The sequence below is a fragment of the Crocodylus porosus genome, unplaced genomic scaffold (assembly GCF_001723895.1).
Source record: "Crocodylus porosus isolate Cpor-Errol unplaced genomic scaffold, CroPor_comp1, whole genome shotgun sequence".
NCBI classification, from domain to species: domain Eukaryota; kingdom Metazoa; phylum Chordata; order Crocodylia; family Crocodylidae; genus Crocodylus; species Crocodylus porosus.
Window position 1 is genome coordinate 5,805,268 of NW_017728924.1, and position 26,810 is coordinate 5,832,077.

The 26,810-nt window shown below is 40.6% G+C and overlaps 1 protein-coding gene across 3 annotated transcripts in view; it reads right to left on the reverse strand.

The window, feature by feature from the left end:
- AFF2 (AF4/FMR2 family member 2) overlaps positions 1-26,810 on the reverse strand; it is a 524,595-nt gene that overhangs the window by 272,072 nt on the left and 225,713 nt on the right. For all 3 annotated transcript variants that reach the window (XM_019540274.1, XM_019540273.1, XM_019540272.1), the window contains 2 exons: positions 11,637-11,757; positions 268-1,152 (listed from right to left, as the gene is read on the reverse strand). In XM_019540274.1, coding sequence (XP_019395819.1) covers positions 268-1,092 — 825 coding nt within the window. In that variant the 5' untranslated portion in view covers positions 1,093-1,152; positions 11,637-11,757. The remainder of the gene's footprint in view (positions 1-267; positions 1,153-11,636; positions 11,758-26,810) is intronic.

The following is a 26,810-nucleotide window of genomic DNA, read 5'->3' on the forward strand; positions in this document are numbered from 1 at the left end:
TTTAAGCCACCTGAGGAGCCGGTCCTTTAATATTAATGGGAATCAACCAACATTAGCGTTGCATGGTACAGTATTAAAGCTTCGCTTAATATAACTTACTAAGGTTGTCACAGAAATCAAAAGGGAATATGTAACTGTGCATATTCAAGGAAAGGGGTATATTTATGGCATTATTCCAAGAAAAGGAATTGCATATTTAAGTAACAAATGCGCAGTACGATAAATACTCATGGGACACCACCAAATAAATTGCGTGAAAGTACTTACTTCACTAGCTTGAGGGAGCTTTGGTAGTTTATTCTTAGAACTGGGTACATTAGCTTTTCCTTCCAACAGCGTTCCAAATGATTGGTTTCCATATCCACTCTCAATTTCTACTGGAGGTTTAAGTTCAGGCGAGTCATTCGGTACTTGGTCCTGACCATCCATAGGTCTCACATATGCCGTGGGCTTTTGTTGGACCATGCTAGTTTTACAGTGCAGTCCTGGTGGGAAATTCTGGGTTGAAAGACCGTTGGTTGCAGATAACAAGGATGTAGAAGGAAGTGGAGATCCAGGACCATGTGCTAGAAATTCAAGTTCTGTTGGTGACTTTGAATGACTGTTTTCTTTATAAGTGTGTTCACTACTTGTTGACTTGGAATGATTATGCCTCCGCGAATGTGAAGATGAAGCAGCAGGGTTTGCTTCTTCAGCTCCTCCACTTTTATGCTGCTCGCTCTGACAGTTGTAGAGGTCTTCATACCGGCTTTGAGGCTGGTCATGTGAAGAGCTATGCTTTGACCTACTCTGTTGGCTACTGGCTTGGCTTGGCTGTGCAGCATTAGAGTTGTGACCACCACGTGACCAGTCTGTCCTGGATTTCCTGCTGTTCTGGTGACTGTGTAGCAAGGCAGAATTGGATGACAGGGACGAAGGAGGTGGCATTGATGTTGATGAGTGACCACTGATCTGGTGAGATGGGATCATCCTGTTTCTTTGTTCTGGAAAAAAGCTCTGTTCATTTTTATCAATGGGAGTCTGTGGTACCGAATTCTTTGGGATTCCTACAAGGTGGCTCTGGTTGGAATGGTTGGTTAACAAGTCCTTCATTTCATCATAGTTTCCCAGCGTGTTCTGGACACGGTTTGCAAGGGCATCACCTTTGTTTGTCTAAAATGACAAAAACGTAAGGAAAAGGGTGAGTGAATCCTGTGGCTGTAAAGTTTCTCCTTGGAATAGTTGTCTTGAAAAAGATGGCAAATGTTAGCTGTTTAATGGTGTCATGCTGACATTTAATTTAATTTCAATTACATTTTGCATATGTTATGTAAGAAAAACTCATCAATAACTGTGTTCAGAGAACCTCTAGGAACAAGCTTGCATGAGTAACAGTTGTATACTGCTTCCTGTTTTCTTAAATATGCTCTCAGAGAAAGGTTTAAATTACATCAGTTATGATGTTACAGGCAACATTGCCTGATTTTATCTCTGATACAGGGGGCTTGTACATTTTATATCTTGCAAAATGTGGATGTACAATTACTGTTCAAGGAGTATTTGAATTGCAATCAAGCAGTTTATTTAAATATACTATTTTGATCCCATCTCCTGGACCCATAATTCTAATATACCTGGCAGCTAGCCTACAATTTCATTAACTCTAATGGACCAAAATGATCTGTGGTGTAATCTGAATTTCTTCCCCACTGAAGGTTCAGTTGGGCCCTGACTCCCTAATAGCTGAGACCTAGAAAATGTACTTTTCTGTCTACTGGGGTACCATACTACTAAAAGAGCCCTCCAAAGATGTTGCATCAAGAAAGATATTAATACCGATGACTACTGAAGTTTGACGTACCAGGATGCCTCTGTTGTCTAAGAGTGTGCTGTATATGTTTGCGAATTGGGCAGTTAATAGCAACTGCAGTTTGAAGCAAGCAAACCTGATCACTATAATTTTTTCCTTTTGAAGTATGTTTTCCTCTGCTATATATATATAAAAAAACCTATGCAAATAAGCTCAAAGGGAATAATTGATATGCAGCTAATTTTTTTCTCTTTTTGTTTAAAAAAAGTCATCTTAGACCACAGCCAACATACCAGCCCTCTTCTGGGCCTTTATGTTACATTGAAGTGACCACCGTTGCATTAAACAGCCTATTCTCTGCACATGTTCATCGCTTTATAACACACAAGGAGTAAAAACAGCGCTTTCCAAACTATGGTTTCTGTTCAAGCATATGGTAAATTTCTACAATCTGTAAGTTTTGTTTGAAGCCACAATACATGTAGCAAGACTGGATCTTTACATTTCATATCTCCCAATGCGTGCTCATACTTTATGTTAAGTCTCCCATTCTTCAAATGCCAAGAAAAAACATGACTGATGAAAGAAACCCTACAAGTGGGTTTCTCTTGGAATATCGGCTTAAATTTCCAATGCTGAACTAGCCTAGAGATGAGAGGAATATTGCAAAAAGTTTCCTCCCCTCGTTTAGTTCTTCCCATGCAGCATAAACTGTTGGGAAAGAAGATAATCAATGCAAATTTCCTTTTGCTCACTTTCAGGGATTGTAACTTATCACTGCACTCAGGCAGCGATTTAAAAATTAACTGTTCAGTGTTCTTCTGGTCTGTATAAATTTTTCGCCAGTGCTCCTACACAGACATGGTTAATGGTTACAGTTGTGTGGGACTACGAATCACTTTTATCCACTAAGTCCCTAGGTTGGTCATTTTAGTGGCAAAAATTACATTCTAGCTAAGCCAAGAATAAGCTCTTTGTATATGAGCAGTCTCCTTCAACTGACTTGCACAATGAGCCATTTGGGCGGCAGCCAAAACCAGGCTCTCTGTTCAACCCCCAAATTTAAAACAAGGAGATTCCATTGTGCTTAAGGGCACGGCAGGAATTACGATGCGAGCTTTAAACACTTACATACTTGTTCTGTTCCCCCCTTCCCTACCAAACATTTTAACTCCTTGCACTATAGCACATGTGAAAGCGCCACTTTTCTGACCACCGCTTTTCCTCTAAGTTTTGGTTAGTCTTTCAATTTGCATTTAACGCCCTGTCCCATAAAGCACAGGGGGAACGTAAAACATGTACCAGGAACATATTCCTGCCCCGTAACATTTTAACATCATGGCAATGCATAAAAGGGCATCTTCTCTACGCCGTTAGGGAGGAAATCAATATTTTAATTTTAGTACACAGATTTTCAGTCATTTTTATCGAAGTCTCTCAGGTATTTTTCTGTACGTCATATAATGCTAAATGTCATTTCAGTTCGTATTAGCACTGTTTTATGTAAAATGCTTACATCTTTGGAATGAAAGATATGATATAAATGTGTGGTATTATTATTTGTGGTTCATTTCTGAGAGTATTAGTCGGGGGGGGGGGAGAAATGGGGCCTTTCCTGAAAAGCAGAGATAATTAATATAGGAATCCTCAGTCTATTTTAAAATCTCTAAGACCCTGAAGCAAGGCTTACAGAAATCATTGTAAATGGATCTGGATCAGGCTTTCAGATGTATATCACTGTCATTTGACATACCTTTAATTCACATATATGGCTAAATTCTGCCTATGATGTAACCTCATGATGGTCAAGATGGTACATAGGTATAATCTGGGCAGAATCTACTGTTAAATCATAAAAATATCAGTATGGCTTTCTTTCTTTCTTTCTTTTTTGCTAAACAGATTTAGTTTTCTTGTTAAAAGCTGCGTATTCCTGGCAAGCTTTACTACAAACACAACACAAATGAAATCCAGCTAGCCATTATATGTTACCTGCAGGATGGGGACAGGTTCTCACTTCCTGTTCTGGGTAATTGGTTGCTTTCTTAAAAGAAAACCTCTATAGTCTTTATTTTCTGAACAGCAAGCTGAATCACAGTTTCACCACCGTCAAGGGAATACATTTTCCAAGTATTTTGAGATATAAATTCATGTTCTGGCTTGTGACTCGCAATGAGTGGCATTCCCCCTCATTCTGGCCTCCCTTTAATCTAGGAAATGCACACCTTTCCTCTGTTTGGTTCTTTGCTTTGAAAATAATCGGTAATAAAATCCTATCGGAAGGCTAATTTGCTAGCTAGCTATTGCATTATTCTTCTACAAAGAAAAGAACTAATGCATTCAAACGTACGCCCAATTTACATGACTTCTTGTGATAATTTGTGGGAAACTTGAGGATTCATAATTCATTCACTGCCTCGTACCTCGATATAACTAATCTCTATGGACTTGGGGCTGAGATCTTTTATGCTAAGCTTGAACACTGTGGAGGGGTTATCCTAAAAAAAATAATAAAAAAAATTAACATTCTGTAAAGGCTCCCTTTAGGGGATCGTGCTTTAGGGTCCCATTTCTCAAGTTGAACTCTTCTCAGGCAAATCCTTTGAAAAAGTACAGACTATTTCTCATCCAGTTCTTTTATGACAGACTCGTTGCAGTGGAGTCTATTTATTAATTCAAACCATTAAAAGGCATCAACAATTAACAAGTAAAATTGCTGCCCCTGCCAGAAAAGTTCTGACATCACTCTTTCAAGTGTCTCCAGACCAGATCACCTGAGGCTGCGCTATCATCTACTCCAAACGAATCAGCAGTGGCATGGGCCAGGATTTGAAGGAGACAGCTCTTAGCCTACGTCTGCCATAACTGGCAATGGATAGCATGAGCTCATTATCTCTGCTGTCCAAAATGGTGGTAGGTGGCACCACATATTTGAAAGCATTATTTCCTGCATGAAACACTGGCAATCAAAATGAGTGAAAATTCATATAAGCATGCACTTAGGTATATATACGTGTGCTCAATAGATATAAAGTGCATTTATCAAAAGCTTTTACAACATTATATATGTTATTGTTTTACATAGATATGGGAGGTAGATGAGTGCACATAATAATTAGGCAGAGATTGAGACAGATACACCACCGGCACTGTGGTACCCAAGTCATGGTAAAACGCACATGATAAATGGCAGAGCCAGAGCCAGGCAATAAACTGCAATTAAACTGACCTCTTGCTCATTAATCCACCTTTCCCTTAATCTTACAGACTTCAGGGCATTCTCAAACAGCTGGCAGCTACTGGCAGGAGCTGCTTTTCTGTTTTCTCTTCCACCCACACAGAGCAGCAACCTCCATTCCAAAGCCTTCATTTCTGGCTTACTGATATAGGGCAGTTATACACATACTTTTTTCCCTGCAATGCGCCAGAGACCTGCCACTTCGGAGCAGACTCGATTAATCGATGCGAGCTGAGGCAACCTGTGCTGTGCCACATGCATGTATATACGTGGCAAAATGCGTGTCGGTGCACAGAAAACGGTGTGGCGGTGCACTTTTGAACTATAGCACCTTCTGTGTGTTTTAGTTCAAAAGCGTGCCGCTGACGTGCATTTCGCCACTTATCCACCTGCAAGCGCCACAGTGGCGGGAACTTTTCAAAGCGCCCCGCGCTGCAGTGGCTACATGTGTAAAAATGCCCAACGTGACTAGAGGATGGCAGATTTGCAAAAAAGTTTCTAGAATAGGGGACCAAAGAGAAAGAAAGAGATGCCTTCCATTTTCCATCTCTTCTCCTTACCTCCATCTCCCTCCTCTCTCTACCCTCTTCCTTCTTTCCTGGTTCTCCTGGGAATTAATAGGCTAGCTTTTCAGCTTCTGATAAGAAGCATCCCTTCATTAACTAGATTGATTTGGTGATTTATAGCAGCTGAGGATATGACACCATTGCCTACAATAGAGCCACTCTACCCAACCTTGATGGATACTTTCTCTTTCTCCTTCTTCCGCCCCTTCTTAGGCATTGCTATAGGAACAAAGTTCAGGTTAGAGAGCATGCCATGCACTAAAGCCAGTGACACCAGAGTGAACATGGAGTAGCTTCAGCTTCAGTTGCTCCAGATTTACATAGCGTCACAGAGACTGGTCTAACCTGATGAAAAAGGAAAGAAATCCTTTCACCAAAGTTTTTGCTTCCCGCATGCGTCACTGGCATATGGGCTAAATCGCTGAAGGCAACTTCAGCAAGCTCAGCTGTTGGCCAGTAAGTCCAAACAGAGTAACCAACAGAGCAAATTGGGGGCCTGTGCTACCTTGCTGGAGGGAAACACAAGGCCTGACTCTTAGGCCCCCTCCACATGTGCAAGTAAAGATGCCCTGGGATCTAATGGGTGATCCGTACAATCGCACCTTTGCTGACAGGGCTCCCGATGCAGGGACCACAAGCAGCTGGGGCTGAGAGTCTCTCAGTCAGCTGGGACAGCTGAGACTCAGTCCCAGCAGCCATGGGATGCTGCTATGATCTCCCAGCCCCAGGGTGCATTGAGCTCCCCAGCAGATCACAGCAGCTGCAGGCTCCCAGCTGCAGACTGCCTACACACGCAAATTAAAGCTGGAGAGAAACCAGCTCTGAAGTTATTACACATTTTCGAGTAATACCTTTATAGCTGGTTGGGCCTTTTTAAGGTACCATAGTCAATTTGCAGTGTAGCCAGTCTAACTGTTCTGTAACAAGGTAATTGCATAAAAGATATAACGTGTAGACGTACTTATACCTGGTAACAGAAAAAGTCCTTAAAGTGGGCAGACACTGAAATTATCATCGTTTTAAGGCCAGGCCCAGAATTTACTTTCTATACTTCCTCAAGAAGACAAATAACAGTTCATCCAGTGAGAACCAGATCTAACTCCTATCTGTCAACAGGAAACTTTCCCCTGACTATAATGCAACTGAGATTAGGTTCTTAGCAACATGTAATCCTATGAAGGAAATATCAGGCTACAATTTTGCCCTTAATTTCTCCTGATATAAACATGAAGACAAAATGGGTAGAAATAGAGATGGAATTATAAAAACACATATTCAGGCTTTAATCCTCTTATTTTTTTGTGGATTTAAGGCAGATGAAACTATTACTTTCATGCTCAATTTTTCAGCTGAATTTGTACCTACAGTTATCCTTTTGGTAATATTATAAGGCACACTTTATTCACTTCTAAAGAGGGCATATTCAAGAGTTCAATGTGAACGTGAGGGTGAATATTTTAGTAAGTAATTGCTTTAAGAACAATTATAGGAAATGCAGATATTTAATGGCAGGTATTGCACTAATAAACACAAATATCAAAATGACGGAATAAATTAGAAATGTTAACCTCTGTGTTATCATTTGGATGACATAACAGACATTATTAGTGGTTTTAAAGCATACACATTTTAATATTCCTGTAACAGGAGTAACTCCCTAGGGGGGCCATACTCTCCACTAGCACCCTTTACCATGTTCAGTCGGTCTACGATGCACCCTCAATTTCACCTGCCACATCTTTGATGTCAATTATGTAATTAGGGAGGCTGCCTCTTCGGTTCTCCTGGACATGGTTATGCTCTTGTACATTAGCCCGGCTCTGCTAATGGGTGTTCCTGGGCACCCCAGCCTTATGGGCGATGCGTGGCTCCAACCACCCCTTTACCCACCCAAGCCTCGCAGATGTACCAGACATTGTTCGGTCAGTCTCACTCTCTGTGTCCTTTCTGGCGTTCGGGCTCTCTGCAGCCATCTTGCCACCACGCCCTCTGGCGCTCGTCAACCACTGCCCCTTTTGCCTCGGGGCTTCCCGTCGCCCCCCCTTTGCTCTGGGGCACTTATCATGCTGCCCCCTGCTCTGGGGTTACCACAGCCTTGGGGCTCAGTTGGCCATAGCCGTGCCTGGCCCCAACTCTCCTCCTTGGGGTCTCGACCCCCTGCTGGGCTCAGGTGGCCTCAGCCTTCCTTGGCCTCCAATTCTCCGCCCCCCTTTGCCTTGGGGCTAGGGTCAGTGCACCCCCGGATGCTGCACCATCTCTGGCACCAGGGTCCCCACGCTTCTGTGGAGCCCCTATGAGGCCTCCTCCAACCCCTAATAGCCTCACTTGGTCCTCCAGTGTAAACCACAAACACAAAGGATAAGCCCCTGGGCTATAACATAAATTCTAGCTGCTTAGCTGTAACATCCTTTGAGCCACCCGATGGGTACTCCGTCTCTTCCCCAGTATCAGCCTGCTCGTGCAGGCCAGCTTCTCCTCTTTACTCACGTAGGCAGAGTTCCCTCTCCCTTGGCGGCCAGCAGCCCACCCTCTCTGGCCCTAGACTTGTGATTTATATACAGGCACCAGGCCTTGCCCCTTCTGGTCAGCTGACCAGGCAGGTGTAAGTCCTTACCCTCATTAACTGGTTGGCCCGGCAACCTGCACCTGGGTCCTTATCTCTGCTCTCAAAGTAGCAGGCACCTTAGTGCCCTAATACAATTCCCTTAGACCAAAGTTTTTCATTATTTTGTTTGTTAGTTTAACTTTGGGTAAATTCTTCACCAAACACATAGCTTCCAGGTGAACAAAGGGAAGGAAGATTTAAAATGAAAATGATTGAACTTAATGATAATGAGAATCTATTTTGAGATTTGTGGCTCAACAATACTCTTTATCATTGAGAAAATAGGCTGGCATTTATTTTACATCCCTGTCTATGAGGGTTACCCATGTGAGGGATTTTGGGCACAGACACATGATGTGATTACTGAAGAATAATTTACATCAGATTTTACTTCGCAAGGAGCAGACGCACAACTCAGTCTCCCCAGCTGGCTGCCTGCAATTGGTGCCATTGAAGCACCCAGCCACTGCATGCTTCGCACTGAGCAAATTGCTATCCCAGTTCGCAATCAACTAAGACACTGGAAACACAACATATTCTGTATAGTAACTTGTCCACATACTGATGTTAATGCAGACTTTACTTCGGATTTGAGCAATTTACCACATGGACTCTGTATCACGTGTCCACTCCATTTTTACTCCACATTAAGGACAATTTATTATGTAGCAAATGTATCATGTGTCCCTATATTCAGGACATCCTGAATGTACTGCTTCCCCAAATTCCACGAACAAAACAGCATTATCATAAGCCTGTATTCTCTTATTTGTGCATCCTTATTAAATGCCAAAAGTGCCCTCTATACATTTTGAAATGAGCTTGAAGTTCTTTCTGTTTTGTTCCGTGAACTCCAACAGGAGGTCTTAAGACCAATCTATAATATGGATTTAACTACTTGAGTGGAGAATATTGAGAGGCAAAAATATTTCCAAGGTGAGTAATCAGGAAGCCAAACCTCCAAGTTACATTAAACGTGGTATTATCTTTAACAGGACTGAAAATACCTTTTGTTTGCTTTATCATATCAAGTGCAGCCAAGAGTTTTAAATGACTTCTGCCACTAAGTGGTATAATGTATAAAACACTGCTCTATATAGATAACTGAAGAAAATAAAGTGCCTAACCACATCTCTGCACATTATAACATTATTCGTCTTTCCTTATATATTTACGTGTTCCTGGCCAATTCATGGATGAAATTTTACATACCTTGGCCATGATTCTGCAACCATGTATGTGCATGCTTAATTTTAAGCATTTGTATAGTACCCCAGTCAGCCTCTGAATAAGTGTTTGCTGGATCGGGGACCTTGTTAGCTATTTCTGGGCATGTCTACACGTGATATTAGTGTGACACTAGAAACTCTGGCATAGTTCACACAGGGAGTTTATTGCTTCCCGGGTGCAGTGTTTATAGGTCAAGCTTGGAGCTGCTCTGACCCAGTTCAGCGTGCTGCAGAGGGGCTGGCTGGCAGGCAGCCCCCACACTGTAGCAACCTCATGTCCCAGCCAACCCCACTAGCATCTACAAATGCAAATAATGCCGCCATAGGATAGTACTTGTGTTGACCTGTTTTATCCTATGGTGGCGTTTATTAGTTTACTGCAGCCTAATAGGGCCATACATGTAGCCACTGGGAGTGTCTATACGAGACACTACATCACCGTAGCAATGCACTATGGTGATATAGCGTCAGTGGGCACAGACCACGATGCTGCAGCTATGTCGCCGTAGCAATGCACTCCCTCGCTTTAGTGTGTTGCTATGGCTAAAAATGACCGTGCTCCACTGGCATGGCGCAGTACAGGCTGTTACTGCGCTGTCGTTTAGTACTTCCTTTTGTTTCTAAAAGGAAGTACTAAATGAAGGTGCAGTAACAACAGTGCCATTGGGGCATGTGTAGACGCACCCACTGAGACTTAACGGTGCATCTAATTAGTCAGCTTCACAGTAAATGTCTTGTATAGAAACATCCTCTGAGAAGTAACCACGAGAATGGAAAAGGATACTGTAGTACCCAGAAATGACTCATCAAGGTCATTTGTATCATTTTAAAGAGGATCATTCAAATGAGCTACTCTATATTTCCCACACTTGAAATATCAACTGTGACTTGGTAAAATTTGGGATATTTATTTGAGACTTTAATCAATGCCCCAACTCCGGATGAGCTACTAGACGCATAATTCCACTGGAATTAACCACTAGCTATAAAGTCCAAAAGAAAGATCAACTAGTCTGTAAGGTAACAGCATACAGAGCTAGTGAATAATATATTCATTTTTTATTCTACAAGGTTTCATCTGCTTTCCATAGCAGGGATCACTGAAGTCTGCTGTTCATAGCTGCCATTATCCTTATAAAAGAGGTGGCAGACAAGGAAAAACTTCTTTACCATCTGAGTCTCCAATGTCTATGAAATCTATGAATTTAGTTCTATATTATGTATGTATGTATGTAAATGGACACATATTTAAATAAATCAGGAACACATTTTAAAATATTATAATTAAATATATAGCACACTGATTAGGTTTTAACCAGAAAACTGCTTAACGAAAGCTTCTACCATACAGCCTTTACATGATTGTGTAAGTCTCCTAGCCTATAATTATTAATAGCCATTTGTTGGTCTTTTCTCCTCCCTTTCTGATGATTTTCAAAGATCCCTCATCCTCCCTACAGTGGCTAACAATGGGAAATGGAAAGATGAAGTGGTGGCCTTTCAATGGATGTCACTGATTGGGAGGAGAAAGAGGAAAGTACATTTACATTCTGATGAATTCTTCAGGCAATGCCTCACTGAAAACCAAAGCAGCAGAAATCATAAAGGGGGACATCCCTCAGTGATGAAAATCTCAGGCAGCAAAGCTCCTTAGAGAGAATAAGTCCTGTCATAACGCTCTTTGATACCCTTGTTATGCTCCCCAAAGGATTCAGATATTCTCCCTGAAGATTTTTTTGGACAGTTATGATTGCAAAGGAGAGCTTATAGACTCATTATTTATGGAAGAGATTTTGGTTTGAACAACTCAGGTATATTTTTTTCTTAAAATATAAAGGAGATGAAATGTCAGTTTTGCAGTTAGGGAAACTGAAGTACAGATCTATTTGGAGAATTATAAATTGCCTAAGTATTTATTGAGAGGATGTGCTGGGTGTTCAGGGAAAGAAGGAAGGATCCACATGCTGAGATTCAATTCCTGAGTTTGCTACCAACCTACTAGGAGACAGTGGTCATGTTACTTGACTGTGCTTCAAATGATTTGTCTGGACAATAGGTATATCTGCAGAATATATAAAGTCCTATATATCTGTAGATGAAGGCTGCCCTAATACTTCCCTTCTTTTGGGGATGAAACAAGGCTTAATTAATATTTGAAGATTGCATCCAGATGAAGCATTTAAGCGTAAAGTCGCATAGAGCAATTTACCTTATAGGGTTCCCCAAAGAGATTAAAACCTGAAGCAAAGAGATCTTCATCTTGCTGGACTTCTTGATTTCGTCGCTCCCATTCCTTCCTTTTAAGGGCACTCCGGTCTTGTTCATAGTGACTGGAAAAGAGGGGGAGACAAACACAGAATAATTTATCCCATAAGTCACGCAACTATTCATTGGGCATGCCTACACGAGACGCTACGGCGCTGTAGTGCCTGTTGGCAAAAACTGTGATGCCACTGCTACTTCGCCATCACAATGTACTCCCTCATTATAGTGCATTGGTAGTGATGCAGCAACCAAAAATAACCACGTGCGGCCAGTGCAGCATAGTATGGGCTGTTACTGTGCCATCTTTTAGTACTTCCAAAAGGAAGTAATTAATATTTCCTTCTAAAAGGAAGTACTAAAAGACGGCTCACTAGAAAGGGACCATATGGCCACATGTGATTAAAATTTAGAAACCAGATAGCTCTAATGGCTAACGTTGGAAGACATGCATCCATCCGTTTTCGCAAATGTAAATTTGGGGTAAAAATACCGCACTAATGGGCTCTGAGAACAAGTCATTGGGAAATGACACCCCCCCACACAACTTCCATTCATGGTACTCTTTGCAGCAAAAACGTCAATACAGCACGCATGTGTGTCTGCACATATGTGAGGAGTCCCATAAGCAATTCGTGCTGTTTATATGAATATGCATGTGCATACTCATGGGCACGCAGGCAGAGACGGAATTTATCTAGGTGCAGAAAGCATACCTGGAGTTAACCGGGCATGGTGGCATCTTCATTATGTTTCATGGGTATCACTTGCATGCGTCTCAACACACACAATTCAGCGGTAAGGGTTACAGTAGGTAATTCAACCCCCCGTGCTTGTTAAAAAAGTTGTGTAAAGTTTGGTTGTGGACAGAAGGAGTACTTAAAAAAAAAATGTGCACTGTTGCGCTGTCCCAGAAAGGCTTTCGATTAGTTTGCTTCAGCAACAGATCATTCTACACACCACCAAACACACAAAGAAGGTCTATCACCTCCAAGCAGCGATTGCAGGATGTCAGTTATCTGTATGTCACTTCACTTTCTGTACCTGCCAGACCTGGGTGACAAGCTGAGAGATCACATTTACTTCGCTCATGAAGTACTTTGGTTGGTCTCCTGGCTTTGCAAACTACCTCCTGCTCCTCTGAGAGAAAAGCTATAATTAAAACCCTGAAGGAAGAAAAGGAGGAAGGGGGGGAAGAAGGAGGGAGGAAAAAAAGGATGCATGCTTGAACTTGCACTGACAGCCCCTCATGTGACAAGCATTAAGGACACTTCTGTGCTTTCAACCCATATTTGATTTGTTATTAGGCTTTTGGCTCTATTTTGTGTCAGTTAATTAGCTACCAAATTCCAGATGACAATTTGAATAGCAGATTGAGTATGCGCATTGATGTTATCTGTTGTAAGCAACGTGCGAGTGCTACATTTTCTGCATCTATATACATGCATTGCACACCCACCCACGTGCATGTAAATTCATGCATGCACACACACACACAGATATATATCCCCACATAGGTAACAAAGAACAGTTAATTCTCATATCTCTAGTGAGAATGAATTTAATCTCCATAGAGCTCTACTGCACTTGGAAGATAACCAAATATCTACAACTTTTGCCTTTTTAGCTCAGCATGATGTTGTATTGAAAGCTTCACACGGAGAGATATAATGAGGAATGAACTGCACAGTGATGAGGCTTTAACAGTGTATAAAGTCACTGATTTCTGAGTGAAACCACAATTACTAATTTGAAGCACCAGCTAATTAAAACCACAGCTATGTATTTAGCCTCTTGTTATACCTACTGCAGTTTATAATTATGAGGACCTCTTTATCTACTCAATTAAAGTTCTTATGATTCAGACAGGTTGTGTTTGAACCTGCAAACCCTGCAGACACCGCAGGAAAGCATATGTCTGTCTCCTGATGATTTCATGTATCCTTAGCCTTACATACTTGTTTTCATACAGGGAGGGAAAAAAAAAAAAAGAAGACTAATGCCACAAAGCAATTCTTAAAATCAGAAATATGAATTAATAATGGCTTTGAGCATTTCAAGATCATTCACACTCGGACTGAATAAAGGCTTGAGAATAGTTTATAAACAGAATGTAAAGCCACCTGAGTCGCTGGGGCTCAGCTCAGCTAGGTTTCCACTGGCATTTTCAGGTTGGAAACTCAAAAGCAAAAGCATTTTATTTCCTTCCTTTTACAACACTGCTTAACATAATGAGATCACTGTCTTGGAAGCATTTGCCAACATAAAGCAATAGTATGTGACTATATTCATCCTGATGACTGCATTTTTTTTTCAGAAAGTCTAATATTATTTCATGTATTGGGAGGGGACAGGCAGGAAATTACGGTAAATTAAAGCCACCTGTTATTACAGATGACAGGCTGCATTGTTACTCGGACAACGTGTCCATGCAGGTGCATAAGGAGGATGCCCTGAAAGAGTATCTAGACTTGGGTCCATCTGTGCTATATACCTGCAACTCCCCAGTACGATTCCTGAGTGAGGACAGGCTGGAACCTCACTTCCATCTCTTCCCACAACCCTCTTGGACGATGCAGCTGAGTCACTTGCAGAGGGCGTCATAATTTGCAACTGGTACACCCCAGCAGTACACTTCTCCCTCCCACATCACCCCCGGCTGGTATGGACCACCAGTATGATACTACCCCTCACCCACTCCTAAAGCAAGGAAGGGATAGTACCTGGGGTTTTGCACTTTAAGACTTCCCTTAGGTCAGGTCTAAAGACATGACCCTGGACCCACGGCATTAGGACCACAACTTCCTACCACCCACCCTCCTCGAAGGGGTATAGAATGTATTTTGGCTGGCTTCAACAGTTCTAAAGTTGCATGACTGCTTCAGCAGCATTCATTTCTAAGAGCCATGCCTTCCAATCCTTAAAGACACGCTGGGTTCAAAGTCAACAGCAATGGCCTCAATGGAAGCAGGGTGCGACTCCATGTGAGTAATGCGTCCATGAAGAAGCAGTGCCATCCCGCTCCCTGGAATGATTCACTCAGTTAAGGATTAGTTGTTCAAGTAAGACCGCAGGCTCTTTACCAGCTGAGTGCAAAAACAATCCCTGGGCATAGTCTTGTTAGAGCTTCAGGGTGCAATTCCTCCCCCATTCAAGTCAATCCGAGTTTTAAAATTGACTTCAAGGATGCCAAAAATTCTCCCTTAATGTGTGAATACATTATTCATTCCGGCTTAGATACCTAAATGCCGGCTGGCTCTTTGTTTGAGCATGCAAATGGTTCAGAAACTGAACGAAATCAGACCACTACATCTTATCTGAAATAATAGCAGAGGTGGCTTCCCAAAGACAGTTTGCTTTACAAATCCTTATGAATCCCAGTAAGAGGGTGTACTGTGCTTTATGGTGGCTGCATTATTGTGCTATGAACACAAACGTCATAAAACGATACTAATTTAAACCCCAGGTAAAACACAATTAACTAACATATTTGTTATATTAGCTACAAAGGTAAGTCATATCAAAATGCTTCTCTTCTAGTAGATGTGTCATTTACCCAAGAGACAAGCATAAGGCTGAAGCTCACTCCCTGGGGCCATGGTGATGTTCACAAACTATTCAAAATGTGCTAGTACATTTTATGACATCAGCAGGTCCTTAAGCAAACTCCTTCCTTCTGTCTCATTTGGAAATATCTGTATTTCTTCCATACTCTACCATTCTAAGTATTATGTTAAAAAAGGTTAACTGTGAATTTTTCTCTCCCACTATGACATAAAAGCTTTAAGAAACCCCTGCATCTAAGATATCTCCACAGTAGGAAATGGTTTCTTATCCATCTAGGTTAATGACTTGTTCCTCTTTAAATGTGTTCCTGTGGCCAGAATGCTTAGCACCAAACTCACCGGGCCTTGCACATAAACTATAGAAAACCACATGTTCTAAAATGCTTACATATTAGAACAGGAAATGATACCACACATTCCCTGAGCCAAAGAGTGACGTTTTGATTCAAGCTTAAGTTCACAGTGCATCGGACAATGAGGAGGGTGTTATTTGTAAACTCTCTATGCAATCAGATGAAAGCCATTTTCTTTGCAGGCAAGTTTTTAGCCTCTACTTTCTTCTAGATGCCACTACCAATGTCAGAACTCCCTTAATCTATCTGCATTAATCTTGATAAGATTTAGCAACCCTTAAAGTCCTGAGGTTTCAAAACTCAGCTCAGTGGCAGACTCTTTTCAAAAGGGGATTAGAGGAAAAGTAATGACCACCGCTTGGTGTTGGATGGGCATTAGATGTTGCTACTGCTATTATTATTACTAGTGGTACTATTATAAAAATTATATCACTTCTATTATTAATTCTATGACTCTATGTATTTGCTTGCTTATTTTAATGAATGTATTATGCTAGTAAGCAAACAAGGTTCCAATGCAACACAACGGCAAGTAATAAAAATCCTATAAACACACAGTATATGGTACCCACTTATCATGTAAGCCACTTAATATTTGTGACTTCGACAGAAATATTATTTATTGTTTCCTATCTGACATTAAATCAAGCCACATGCATCTATCAAACAAAATTTTGCTCTTAAGCTTCAAAAATCTGACTACCATGTAACCATTTCTCATTCTTCTAGGTTACTCCAGCTGTATTCACTGTGCAACATGCTACATTGCTAGATAAGATGGTAATGCTGACACAGTAGCATGTTAATTGGTGCTAAGTATGTATATAGTGATGACCCTTTAAAAAATTGCTAATGGCTGTAGATAATTAGATGCATATTTGCAGCTGATTATATCCAAGAGTAAATATATGGAGATTATATATATATATAAATATATGTAGCAACATATGCACATACTTCGGCAAGCTTTGGCCAAATTGTCAAGCGAGTAAGAGCCAACAAAGCAGAATCCTCATAAATGCTTGTGCTGAATTGGAATTAGCACAGGAACACAATTTCACCAAAGGACTAGTCACATAACTATGCAACTAAGCTACCTCCAGGACTTTTCAGTCTATAAACACATTGTCCTGCAAGATAAAAATAAGGAATTTGCAGTATGGGACAAGCCTGTTATTATTAGTACTTTTACTATTCCTACTAGTACTACTAATTCATAGAGCTTTGCCCACCTAAATGTCGCTTTGCAAACAGTATAACACATTTCCTTCCTGAACCCGATGGTGCTGCAATAATTAACACCTTGTACAAGCACAAGTTGGCTGAAAGGAAGAAGTTACAATGTGAAGGCAAAAGGTGATAAAAGTATTAGTTTGGGGGGTAGATAGTAAATGATATTTTTGAGTGATAAAAGAGAGAATGACTGACGTGAATTAGAAGGACATTCAACGTGAGGGGAGGAGGTAACAAGAAGACTGAAAACCTTAGAAATAGCGTTGCTGAGTCATCAACTGTCAAAGGAGATAAAGGAGAAGGTTTTAGGGAAGGTAAAGAACTGCACCTTTTCAACATATATATAGGTCTCCTACACAATATATAGGAAGGTGTCCCAGACAAGCTGAAGAGGCAAGATTAGGCTGGAGACTCAAGTTTGAGATGCTATGGTTTGAGAATTTTTCACAGGGCTGTGGTAGTTAACACCGTGGCAGCGGAAGAGATCTCTTAAATAGTTGTACAAAGAGAATAGGACGGAAATGAAGACAAGACCCTGAAAGACACCAAACCATTGGAAAAAAGAGGAAAAAAAAAAGAGTTCAAGACTTGGATGAGCAGTCAGTGACATGCAGAGACAAAGCAAAGAAGAGAGCGATTAACTGTCAAATGCAGCGATGCTATCAAGAAGAATTAGAACAGAACAATCTTTGACTTAGCAAGCAACAACCATTAGCAATGGTGGTAGAGCAAAAGCCAGATTTGGAAAGAAGGAAAGAACTGGAATACATATCTATCTTAGCTGATTAGTCTATAAGATGTATATCTACATAATCAGAGAGAACCCAATCAAGGACAAATTAGTGACAGAGAATACCACCTATTAAGAAATTAGCAGTTGCTACGTATCCATACACAAAGCAATGTACATATCTAACAAGACACATTACAGGTATTTATTGACCTACCTCTTGGCCTATCGATGCCATTTATTTTACTAGATTTTCTATTCCCCTTTAAAAATATTGATAAAGAATAACGGAAACTATCTAGAAATAAACAGAGGTAAACCTAAGGCAAAGTAATACTGTTTAAACATTGAAAATCCTTTCCCAAGGCTGCTACTTCCTAATTCTGTCTTCAAGATGTCAAAATAACGTTCTTTGGTTATTGTGGAGGTAAGTTGACTTATCCTTAATGTTCAGTCTTCTCTGAAAATGGAGTCCGAATACAATTCAAGACTTTCAGCCGGTAAGCAATAGCTCAGATGAAGGCAACAGGACAATTTCCAATTCTTAAGCTTAAGTTCTGTTGGACTGGGGCGGGAGCATTGGCAATCAATTTTCAGGGCAAGGAAAAAATACAAGCCAAAGAACTTTTGCAGTCTGATGAGTTCTGACATGGGAATTAGGCTAAATTTTACCACCAGTTAATCATGACTAACCAGTGCATGAGTCACAGTGGTATAATGGAAGCCCAGATTCACCACTGAGTGTCTCCAAATTTATTTCAGTGCAGTGCCACTGATTCCAGGAGAGTTTGCTTCAACGTAAAATTGGAGTTTCCCAAGATTGTATGAGGTCTGGCAAAAAAAGTGCTGCTCAGTAGACCTGGTTTATCTGTCACACTGGTGTAACACTGTGGATTTCCCAAGGGTTTTTTCCCGATTTATAGCTAAATAAGTGGAAATAAGGGTCTTTATTTTCATTCCAATTTTTAACATGAACATCAAGATAAGAAAATGAGATTACAAAATAGTGTCTAGTTAAATACACCTCCTTTGTACATCAAAAACCATTGCTTCACTTTAAAAAGATATATTTCATGAGCAAAATTACAATTAAAATAGCAAACCTCTTCTCCCGTTAATCACTAACTCTCACTAACCCAGATTATATTGTTTTGCTAATCTTACTGCTTAACAGAAACTAATCAAGCCACACTAGATATGCCAATTAAAAATCTACACAATTTATCACGTATATTTCACATGTAATTATTTAATGTGGTAATTTTCACAGCATGAGCAGTGAAAATATCTATCACTGAACTTCTCTAACACTTCAAGATTACATGTTTTTCGAGAAATATAAAATATTCTATCTTTGATGTTCAACAGTTAGGGAAACACTCAAGATGGTCATCAGTTATCTACATTTATGGAGGGAAATCTCTTAATGATTTGCATTAAAGACAATGCCACTTACTGCAGCATGTTTGATACAAAATACAGGAGATTAAAGTCTCTGTACAAAATAACACCCAAGAGACCCATAGGCAATTTATGGAAATTTAAACCGTGAGGTTAAAGGAATGGCTTATATTTGTCACATTATTCATTTTGTTGAAGTTTATTTTTTTCCTAAGCACTTAGAAAAAAAATATTTTAGCTCAGTCTCCCCATTTTGGCATTATATAGTCCCCAACTTTTCCTTAATATAGATTTGGGAGGAACAGATTCTGGGGGGGTGGATAGCAAAGACAGGTTCACGAGTGGCAAGAGCATAAAGAAGAGATGATGTTTCAAAGGGGGCATTTATTGTTTCCTGTATCGCAGCACATTGTCTCTCGATATGATTAGTTATCAGTCTGACTTATCAAAAACTGGTATGAAATAAAGCGCTTACGCAGTTATGCTTCATTGATGTAAGCTAGGGGAGCATGAAAATCTCCATGAAGTTGGGTAATTGATGTGTAAATCAGAGCTCAATCACTCTGTAATAGAAATGGTCCCACTGAAAATATGGTTGTTGAACACTAGTGCATAGGGGTGAAAAAAATGAATGGAGTCAAGATAAGACTTATTTATTAAAAATGATAATAACTGCAATTTGCACAATTTTCTCTCCAAGAGAGAAGCGCCGTCAGAAATATTTATATGCAAGCTACAGACCAGTATACTTGGAAATCCTTAGTCGGCAATAATTAACCGTTTCTGCTTATTAAAGTGCTTGGGGACACCATTACAGATGTTTAAAAAGCAAATTAAAAAAAACCACATTTATTGTCTGAAAGGCGACACATGTAAATGACATCAGCGATTGTAATTTGGTTAACAATTTGTGTTCAAGGTGTATTTTGGGTCACTACTACAATCCTCTTGTCAGCTCACGTTTGCTATGTGGGAAGCAGCCAGATAAACACTGAACAATACCTCACCAAAAAGAAAAAGAAACCCCAAGAAAAAAAATAAATGATTCAAGTAGGACTGAGATTGTGAAAGCAATTGAAAGGCAAGTACCCACTAAAATATTTGGTAAGTAAAAGAGTTTTCCTAAATGCTGTATTTCTTGCAGAGTTTACCTGATAGGTAAATAAATCTAATATTAAGAGAACATTAAGCCAATATTTTTTTGTAAACTGATACCTCTTAAAGGACTGCTAGAAACCTTCCACGAAAAGCTTGAAATTCAGTATACTAGTTATCGCTTACTATACCATGCTTGTAAGGGGCAACACATTTGTGTACACGTTACATTCATTAAAGGGACCTGGCACTAAATAAAATGCATGCAGAATAAAGGATTTGGATTAAGAAGCTGTGTTGGATTTAGGGGGCTGCTATGACTCTAAAGGGGACTGCGACCACTGTGAGGGGATAGGAAAAGGATGGAGTTTTGGGCCAAATTTCCTTGCTTTTGTGAGATTACAAAAATGTGACTTCCATTTTTTTTTTCCAGCCAGTATGTTGTATGGATCTGTTTTGGGATGCGATGATCTTCAGAACTGACATTATAACAACGAACCTATTAAGGATTAGCCAAGTTCTGTATTACAATTCATATGCGTTCAGAGCATATATCCTAACGGCTTCTTAGCTGCCATTATACTTCAAATGCATATTAACAGCAGCTTTCTATGCATTTGTATATTTTGGATGCATAATACAGAATGTGTTTTGCTGTGTTTTGTATATTCTCCTTAATACACATTTACTACAAACACCGTATGGTATCATTTCAGTGTATACTTGTGAATATATTAATAGCATATATTTGCATATTCCACAAGCATAATAACCATGTATTATAGTAAAAGATTTTCTGAAAAATAAATACCACTGGGTTTTTTTTAAAGTCTAAATATATCTCAACTCTATTAATTAGAACAATTTTTATATGTGCCCAGAATGTCTATATTTAGATGCTAACAGTATTTTAAAAGATGAAAGATATCTTAAAAGATATTTTAAAAGGATGGAAATGCTGGCAAAAAAAAAAATCAATAATCAGTATTTAACATTCAAGAACTATGTTGATAAATGCAAGCTGAATCATATTTTTAATTGTCATTTTTGACTGCTACCAATATTTTTCATAATTAGTCAAAAAATCTAATTAATACTGCCAATCAAATCCTTGTACATACTTATGTGCTGTTCCCCCTTCCCCCCAAAGAAAACTCCTTGTTTTACTGATATTTCCTTAAAACAATGCCAGACAATCTCTGGCTAGCAGGAATTAAAGTGAGCATTTCAATACAAAACAATCAGTGATTAACATATGCTCTTGGAGCTAGATGAATCAGCAAACTCAAACGATGAAACACTTTTATCAGAAACATACAATCTTCTATTGCTCTAATAAATTCACTCATTTACTGCCAGGTACCTCTACTCACTCAAGCATATTCCACATGCTGTGTGGCTTTTTAACCACATGCTCTTAAACTTCAGATGTGCTCAAGAACAACAATGCAGGTAAATTAACAGTGTAATAGGATTACTTTTGCTTTCATTCATCAATTTTCGGCTGAAGGAGAAATGCGCATAGGCCTTTGTAAGTAGTAGAGAGATCCACATTGATCCAAAGCCCCCAATATGTCGGCAAACAATGTTAAAAGTCTAATATAATTTAATTTATTGTTATTTAGAACACTTCTTGGCTAAAGGAATTATCTCCCAATAAATTATTCCTATCTCAGTTGAAACCCTACATAATTGCTTCCATTTATTGTAGTGATATCTACTGGAAAGGAAAAAGATGATCAAATGAAGGGCTCCCTCAATTCAAATTCAAGCAAATACGCATTCTTTATTCAGTGCTGCTATAAAATATATCGTCCGTCTCACATAGGCAGTAGCAACTTGTGAGAGCTGTAACCGTTTTATGTTAACACAAGACATCGGGGTCATCAACTGAGAAAGATCCTACAAGGCTTCTGCTCCAAAATTTTAGGTCTCTCATAGGTTCACAGATGTAGGGTCGGAAGGGACCTGAGCAGATCATCAAGTCCAACTCCCTGCCCTGGGAAGGAACGAATACTGGGCTCGTATGACCCCTGGTAACTTTAAGTTCACATGAACCCAGCTAGGTAATTATCAAGCCTCCTCTTAAAGACCTCCAAGGTAGGAGCCAGCACCACTTCCCTTGGAAGCTGGTTCCAGATCCTGCCCACCTGACTGTGAAGTAGCGCCTCCTGATGTCTAGTTTGAACCTACTCTCAAACAACTTATGGCCATTATTCCTTGTTACTCCGGGAGGCGCTCGCGGGAACAGGGTCTCTCTCATTCCCCTCTGGTCCCCTCTAGTAAGTTTACAGACGGCCACTAGATTCCCCCTCAGCCTTCTCTTGTGGAGGATGAACAGGTTCAGGTCCCATCGCCTTTCCTCGTAGGGCCTGCCCTGCTGCCCCCTGACCATGCAAGTGGCCTCCTCTGGACCCTCTCCATGTCGTCCACATCCCTCCTGAAGTGCGGTGCCCAGAACTGGACGCAGTCCTCCAGCCGCGGCCTGACCAGTGCCGCATAGAGGGAGAGGATCACCTCCTTGGCCCTGCTCATGATGCATCAGTGGATACATGACAAGGTGCCATTGGCCTTCCTGACAGCATCCTCACATTGGCGGCCCATGTTTATTTTAGAATCAATAATGACTCCAAGATCTCTTTCTGCCTCTGTGCTTTTGAGAAGGTTGTTCCCCAGCCTATAGGTATGCTGCTGGTTCTTACTGCCCAAGTGCAGCACCCTGCACTTGTCAGTATTGAATCCCATCATATTCACATTTGCCCACCCCTGTAACCTGTCCAGGTCCAGCTGTATCCTGTCCCTCCCTTGTAGCGTGCCCACCTCGCCCCAAATCTTGGTGTCATCTGCGAATCTGAACAGGTTGCTTTGCACCCCCTCGTCCAAGCCACTAATAAAGAAATTGAACATTGCAGGCCCGAGGACTGAGCCCTGGGGGACTCCACTGCCCACATCCCTCTAGGTCAAATATGACCCATCTACCACAGCTCTCTGGGTGTGGGCCCCCAAGCCAATCTGCGACCCATCTGACTGTGTAGTCATCAATGCCGCAGTTGCCTAGCTTTTTAGTGAGAATGGGGTGGGAGACAGTGTCAAAGACCTTCCTGAAGTCCAGAAAGACTACATCCACTGTGACACCTGCGTCCAATGATTTTGTGACTTGACTGTAAAAGGCAATCAGGTTGGTCTGACAGGACCTGCCCCTAATGAAACAGTGCTTGTTACCCCTGAGCATCATCCACTCTGCTGGTTCCTCACAGATGTGCTCCTGGATAATTTTCTCAAAGAGCTTCCTTAGGACCAAAGTAAGACTAACAGGCCTATAGTTAGTTGCCTGGGTCTTCCCTCCTCCCTTTTTTGAAAATAGGGACCACGTTGACGTTCTTCCAGTCTTCTGGCACCTGGCCAGAGCACCATGAGTGCTCATAAAGCTGTGCCAGGGGCCCTGCAATGACCCCTGCCAATTCCCTCAGCACCCCGGGGTGAAGGTCATCTGGACCTGCTGATTTGATCACGTCCAGCCCCACCAGAACTTCCCTAACTAGGTCCTCCCTGACCCTAGGCCTGGCTGTGTCTCTCCTGAGTCCATCTGTAATCCCGGGGGGGGGATGCCCCGGTCCCTGCACAGAAAAATGGAGGCACTTGAGGGAAAGGAGCTGTCATCATGCTTTATCAATTATGGTATCATTTATAAAGAATGTATCAATGATGGATGATCTACCAGGTCCCTACAGACTCTAGAAATCTATGAAATCTATGAATATCTGTTGTGATAAATAGTTCACTGATTGCTATAAAATCAACAAGACATCAGGTTGCTTACAAGTAAGACTTAGAATCATCGTTAGCATCTTCTACTGATGCGCACACAATAGTCCATAATACATACAATTCTTCATGTTTGTAATGTGCCTATAAATGTCTATTAAGCATTTATCAACCATTTATAAAGGGGACCTTAATACAAAGCACGAGAAGACAACCTTTAGCTGAAGCAGCAGAAGGGCTTATTAGGTATATTAGAGTTTATGTCCTCTCTAAAGGATCAATTTAACTTCCATCAACACTGGGGGCGGGGGGCACCATTAAATTCAGTGAGGGTCAAGCAACGACCAGACATTTAATGGTGATGGGATTACAGACACAAGCGTAGGTATCAGAGTGCATCCAGCAGGTGGCAACATTGACATGTTGGTACTAACTAGTTAGTGCTGCGGGGGCCAGCTTTCTTGCAGGCAGGCCACAAAGTCAGTCCTGCCCACTCCGCAAGAGTCACACCAATCCCATCCCCCTGCTTGCTCCACTGCTCTCTTCTGCCCATCTGATGCTGCTTTCCCTGCCTGATCCCATATTTTATAAAAAAATTATTTCATCTCAAGAATCATCTTGTGCTTGCCGTAGTATTTGCAAGCATATTTAATACAATGTAAACCGTTTGTACAAGGATTTATAAGTTAATTACAAGTCTCTCTTTCTTCAAGGGACAAAAACCACAATGTCATATCTGAAACGGTTTGAAAGCTTAGTTACAAATTCTTGGGCCCAAGAGTGCTGCTATGATGTTCCTTCCATCTCAGATCCTACCCCTAACACAGAGGATCCTTTTTTTTCCCCTCAGTGATAAAAATCTCATGATAACAACTGATCTAATGAGTGTCAGAAATACCAGTGAAGAAAATCTCTCAAGGAACTGCTGATCTAGGCAATTGGAGGCCAATATTCTCAAGACATCAGACTGTGAAAAACAGGCACCATTTCATACCATCCTAAGCCTTCTTTGGATCCAGGTCTCAAAAACTTTATTCAAGTAGCTGCATTACTTACATCTAGACATCACTCCTGGTACAATTCAACTGCAGTAATTGGCAGTATACTAGGGATAAATATGGGAAGTAAAAAGAGACTATAAGCTGTAGCAGAGCATATGCATCTGAGACGTGCCAACACCAACTGGACTGGCACCACTGACACGTATATGAACTCTGTGCAGGTGCACACCTGTGTACGTGTGTATTAAAGAAGTGGCGTATGGAATGACGTGAAGTAATTTTTGATCATCTGTGCAGTCCTCCAGATAAAGTCGGTATTCATGTGTTTGCTACATGACATCATAAAACGTATGAGGATAGCATATCTTCCACAGGAACATGATCTAAATTAATATTGGCAATGCGTGACAGCAAAAAACTTCACATTTTCCTTATCCACATCTGAAGCACAATGAGATAATTAATCTGAGAACTGGGACAACAGAGAATAACCAGTAACATAAGGGAATGATGTCATAGGACTTATGGCTTGGCGCTGTGAACTCCTGTGATTTTGAAAGCCAAGCAAGGGTTGTTAAAACGGTGCTTAAAAAAATAAACATCTGCCCCTACCATGTGGTGTTTAAGGGATGGCGTTAACTCAATACCTGTCACCCTTTTCTTTTTGTTAGTGCTGCACTAGTGCCTCAGAAGGATGGTGGGACAAATGCACTAATAAAAAGTGTCTTCATTTGAGTGAACCAAAAACCCAAGGTCCTGCCTATACACATTAATGACAGATTCAACTGTGGCACAACGTTAAACCCAATTTCCAAATAAAATAATCATATTTTGCCTACACAGCTGGGCATGACATTTTCCTTGACTTCCTTGCCTGAACACTTCCCCTGTGCTTTGAAAAAAATGCTCAGTTTTACTGTAGATAGTGGTATTTAACTTGCGTGTACAAGTTAGATGAGGTAGTCTCAATCGGCTCTGGAGCTTTCCTATCTCATGTTTACACTGCAAGGCTTATTCACTATGAATGATGCGGGCAAAATGGAGGTCTTCAGATGGATGATACTACAGAAGTATGAAATATTCATCAGCAACAAAATAACTCTCACTATTATCCTTCTGTGGGGGGAGCAGAGCCTGGAGGATAGAGTAATTGATAGAACAGCAGATTCTTAATCTGCAAATCCTAGGTCTGGGTCACTGCTCTAGAATGAAAGTTCTTGCAAGTAAAAGTCTTACTGAGAAATATCCTAATGGAAATAAGTTTTCAAACCTGGTTTTGCATGCACCACGAATATGCAAACTCTGGTACGGGCAAATGCACACTTTTGTGCACAGTAAAAACCACTGGTTCAAAAATACTGGTGCAAGTTCAGAAGTAGGTTCAGGTTTCTTCATCAGCTGGACTTGGTAGGCATTTTTACTCTTAACTTCCTTGATTCAATGAGTAATGTGTAATGGACAAGTAGACAAAACTACTCCTACTCTCTTGTGAGCCCGGAAGGTGACTCAGAATCAGACCCTTTGGCATGAACAATGACAATGGATTTTCCAAAACCAGAATTAATGCATTGAATTATTACACATTGCAGAGTTAATTGCTTACATTGCACATCCTTCATAACAATATTTTGTCCTTCTTGCTGTCAATCAGTAGACTAATAATATTCTTATTTACATAACATAAAGATAACGTGTTATTCAATAGAAATGTGTCCTACTTTAAATTCCCTGCTCTCAACCATTTGTCTAACAGAAATATTATACTATGTAAAATGCAAATATTCCAATGCGATGTTAGTAAGTTGAGTCACATTTACTGGAGCCCGGCCAACTCCCTAACACATTCCATTATTTTCAAAAAACCCCCCAAAAACAAAAACAAACAAAAAAAGAATCAGTGTATGAAAATGCAAACCAGCTTCTATCCTGCTTTAATGCTGGCTTAACACGAGAAGAATTTTAATGTGAATTTGTTTC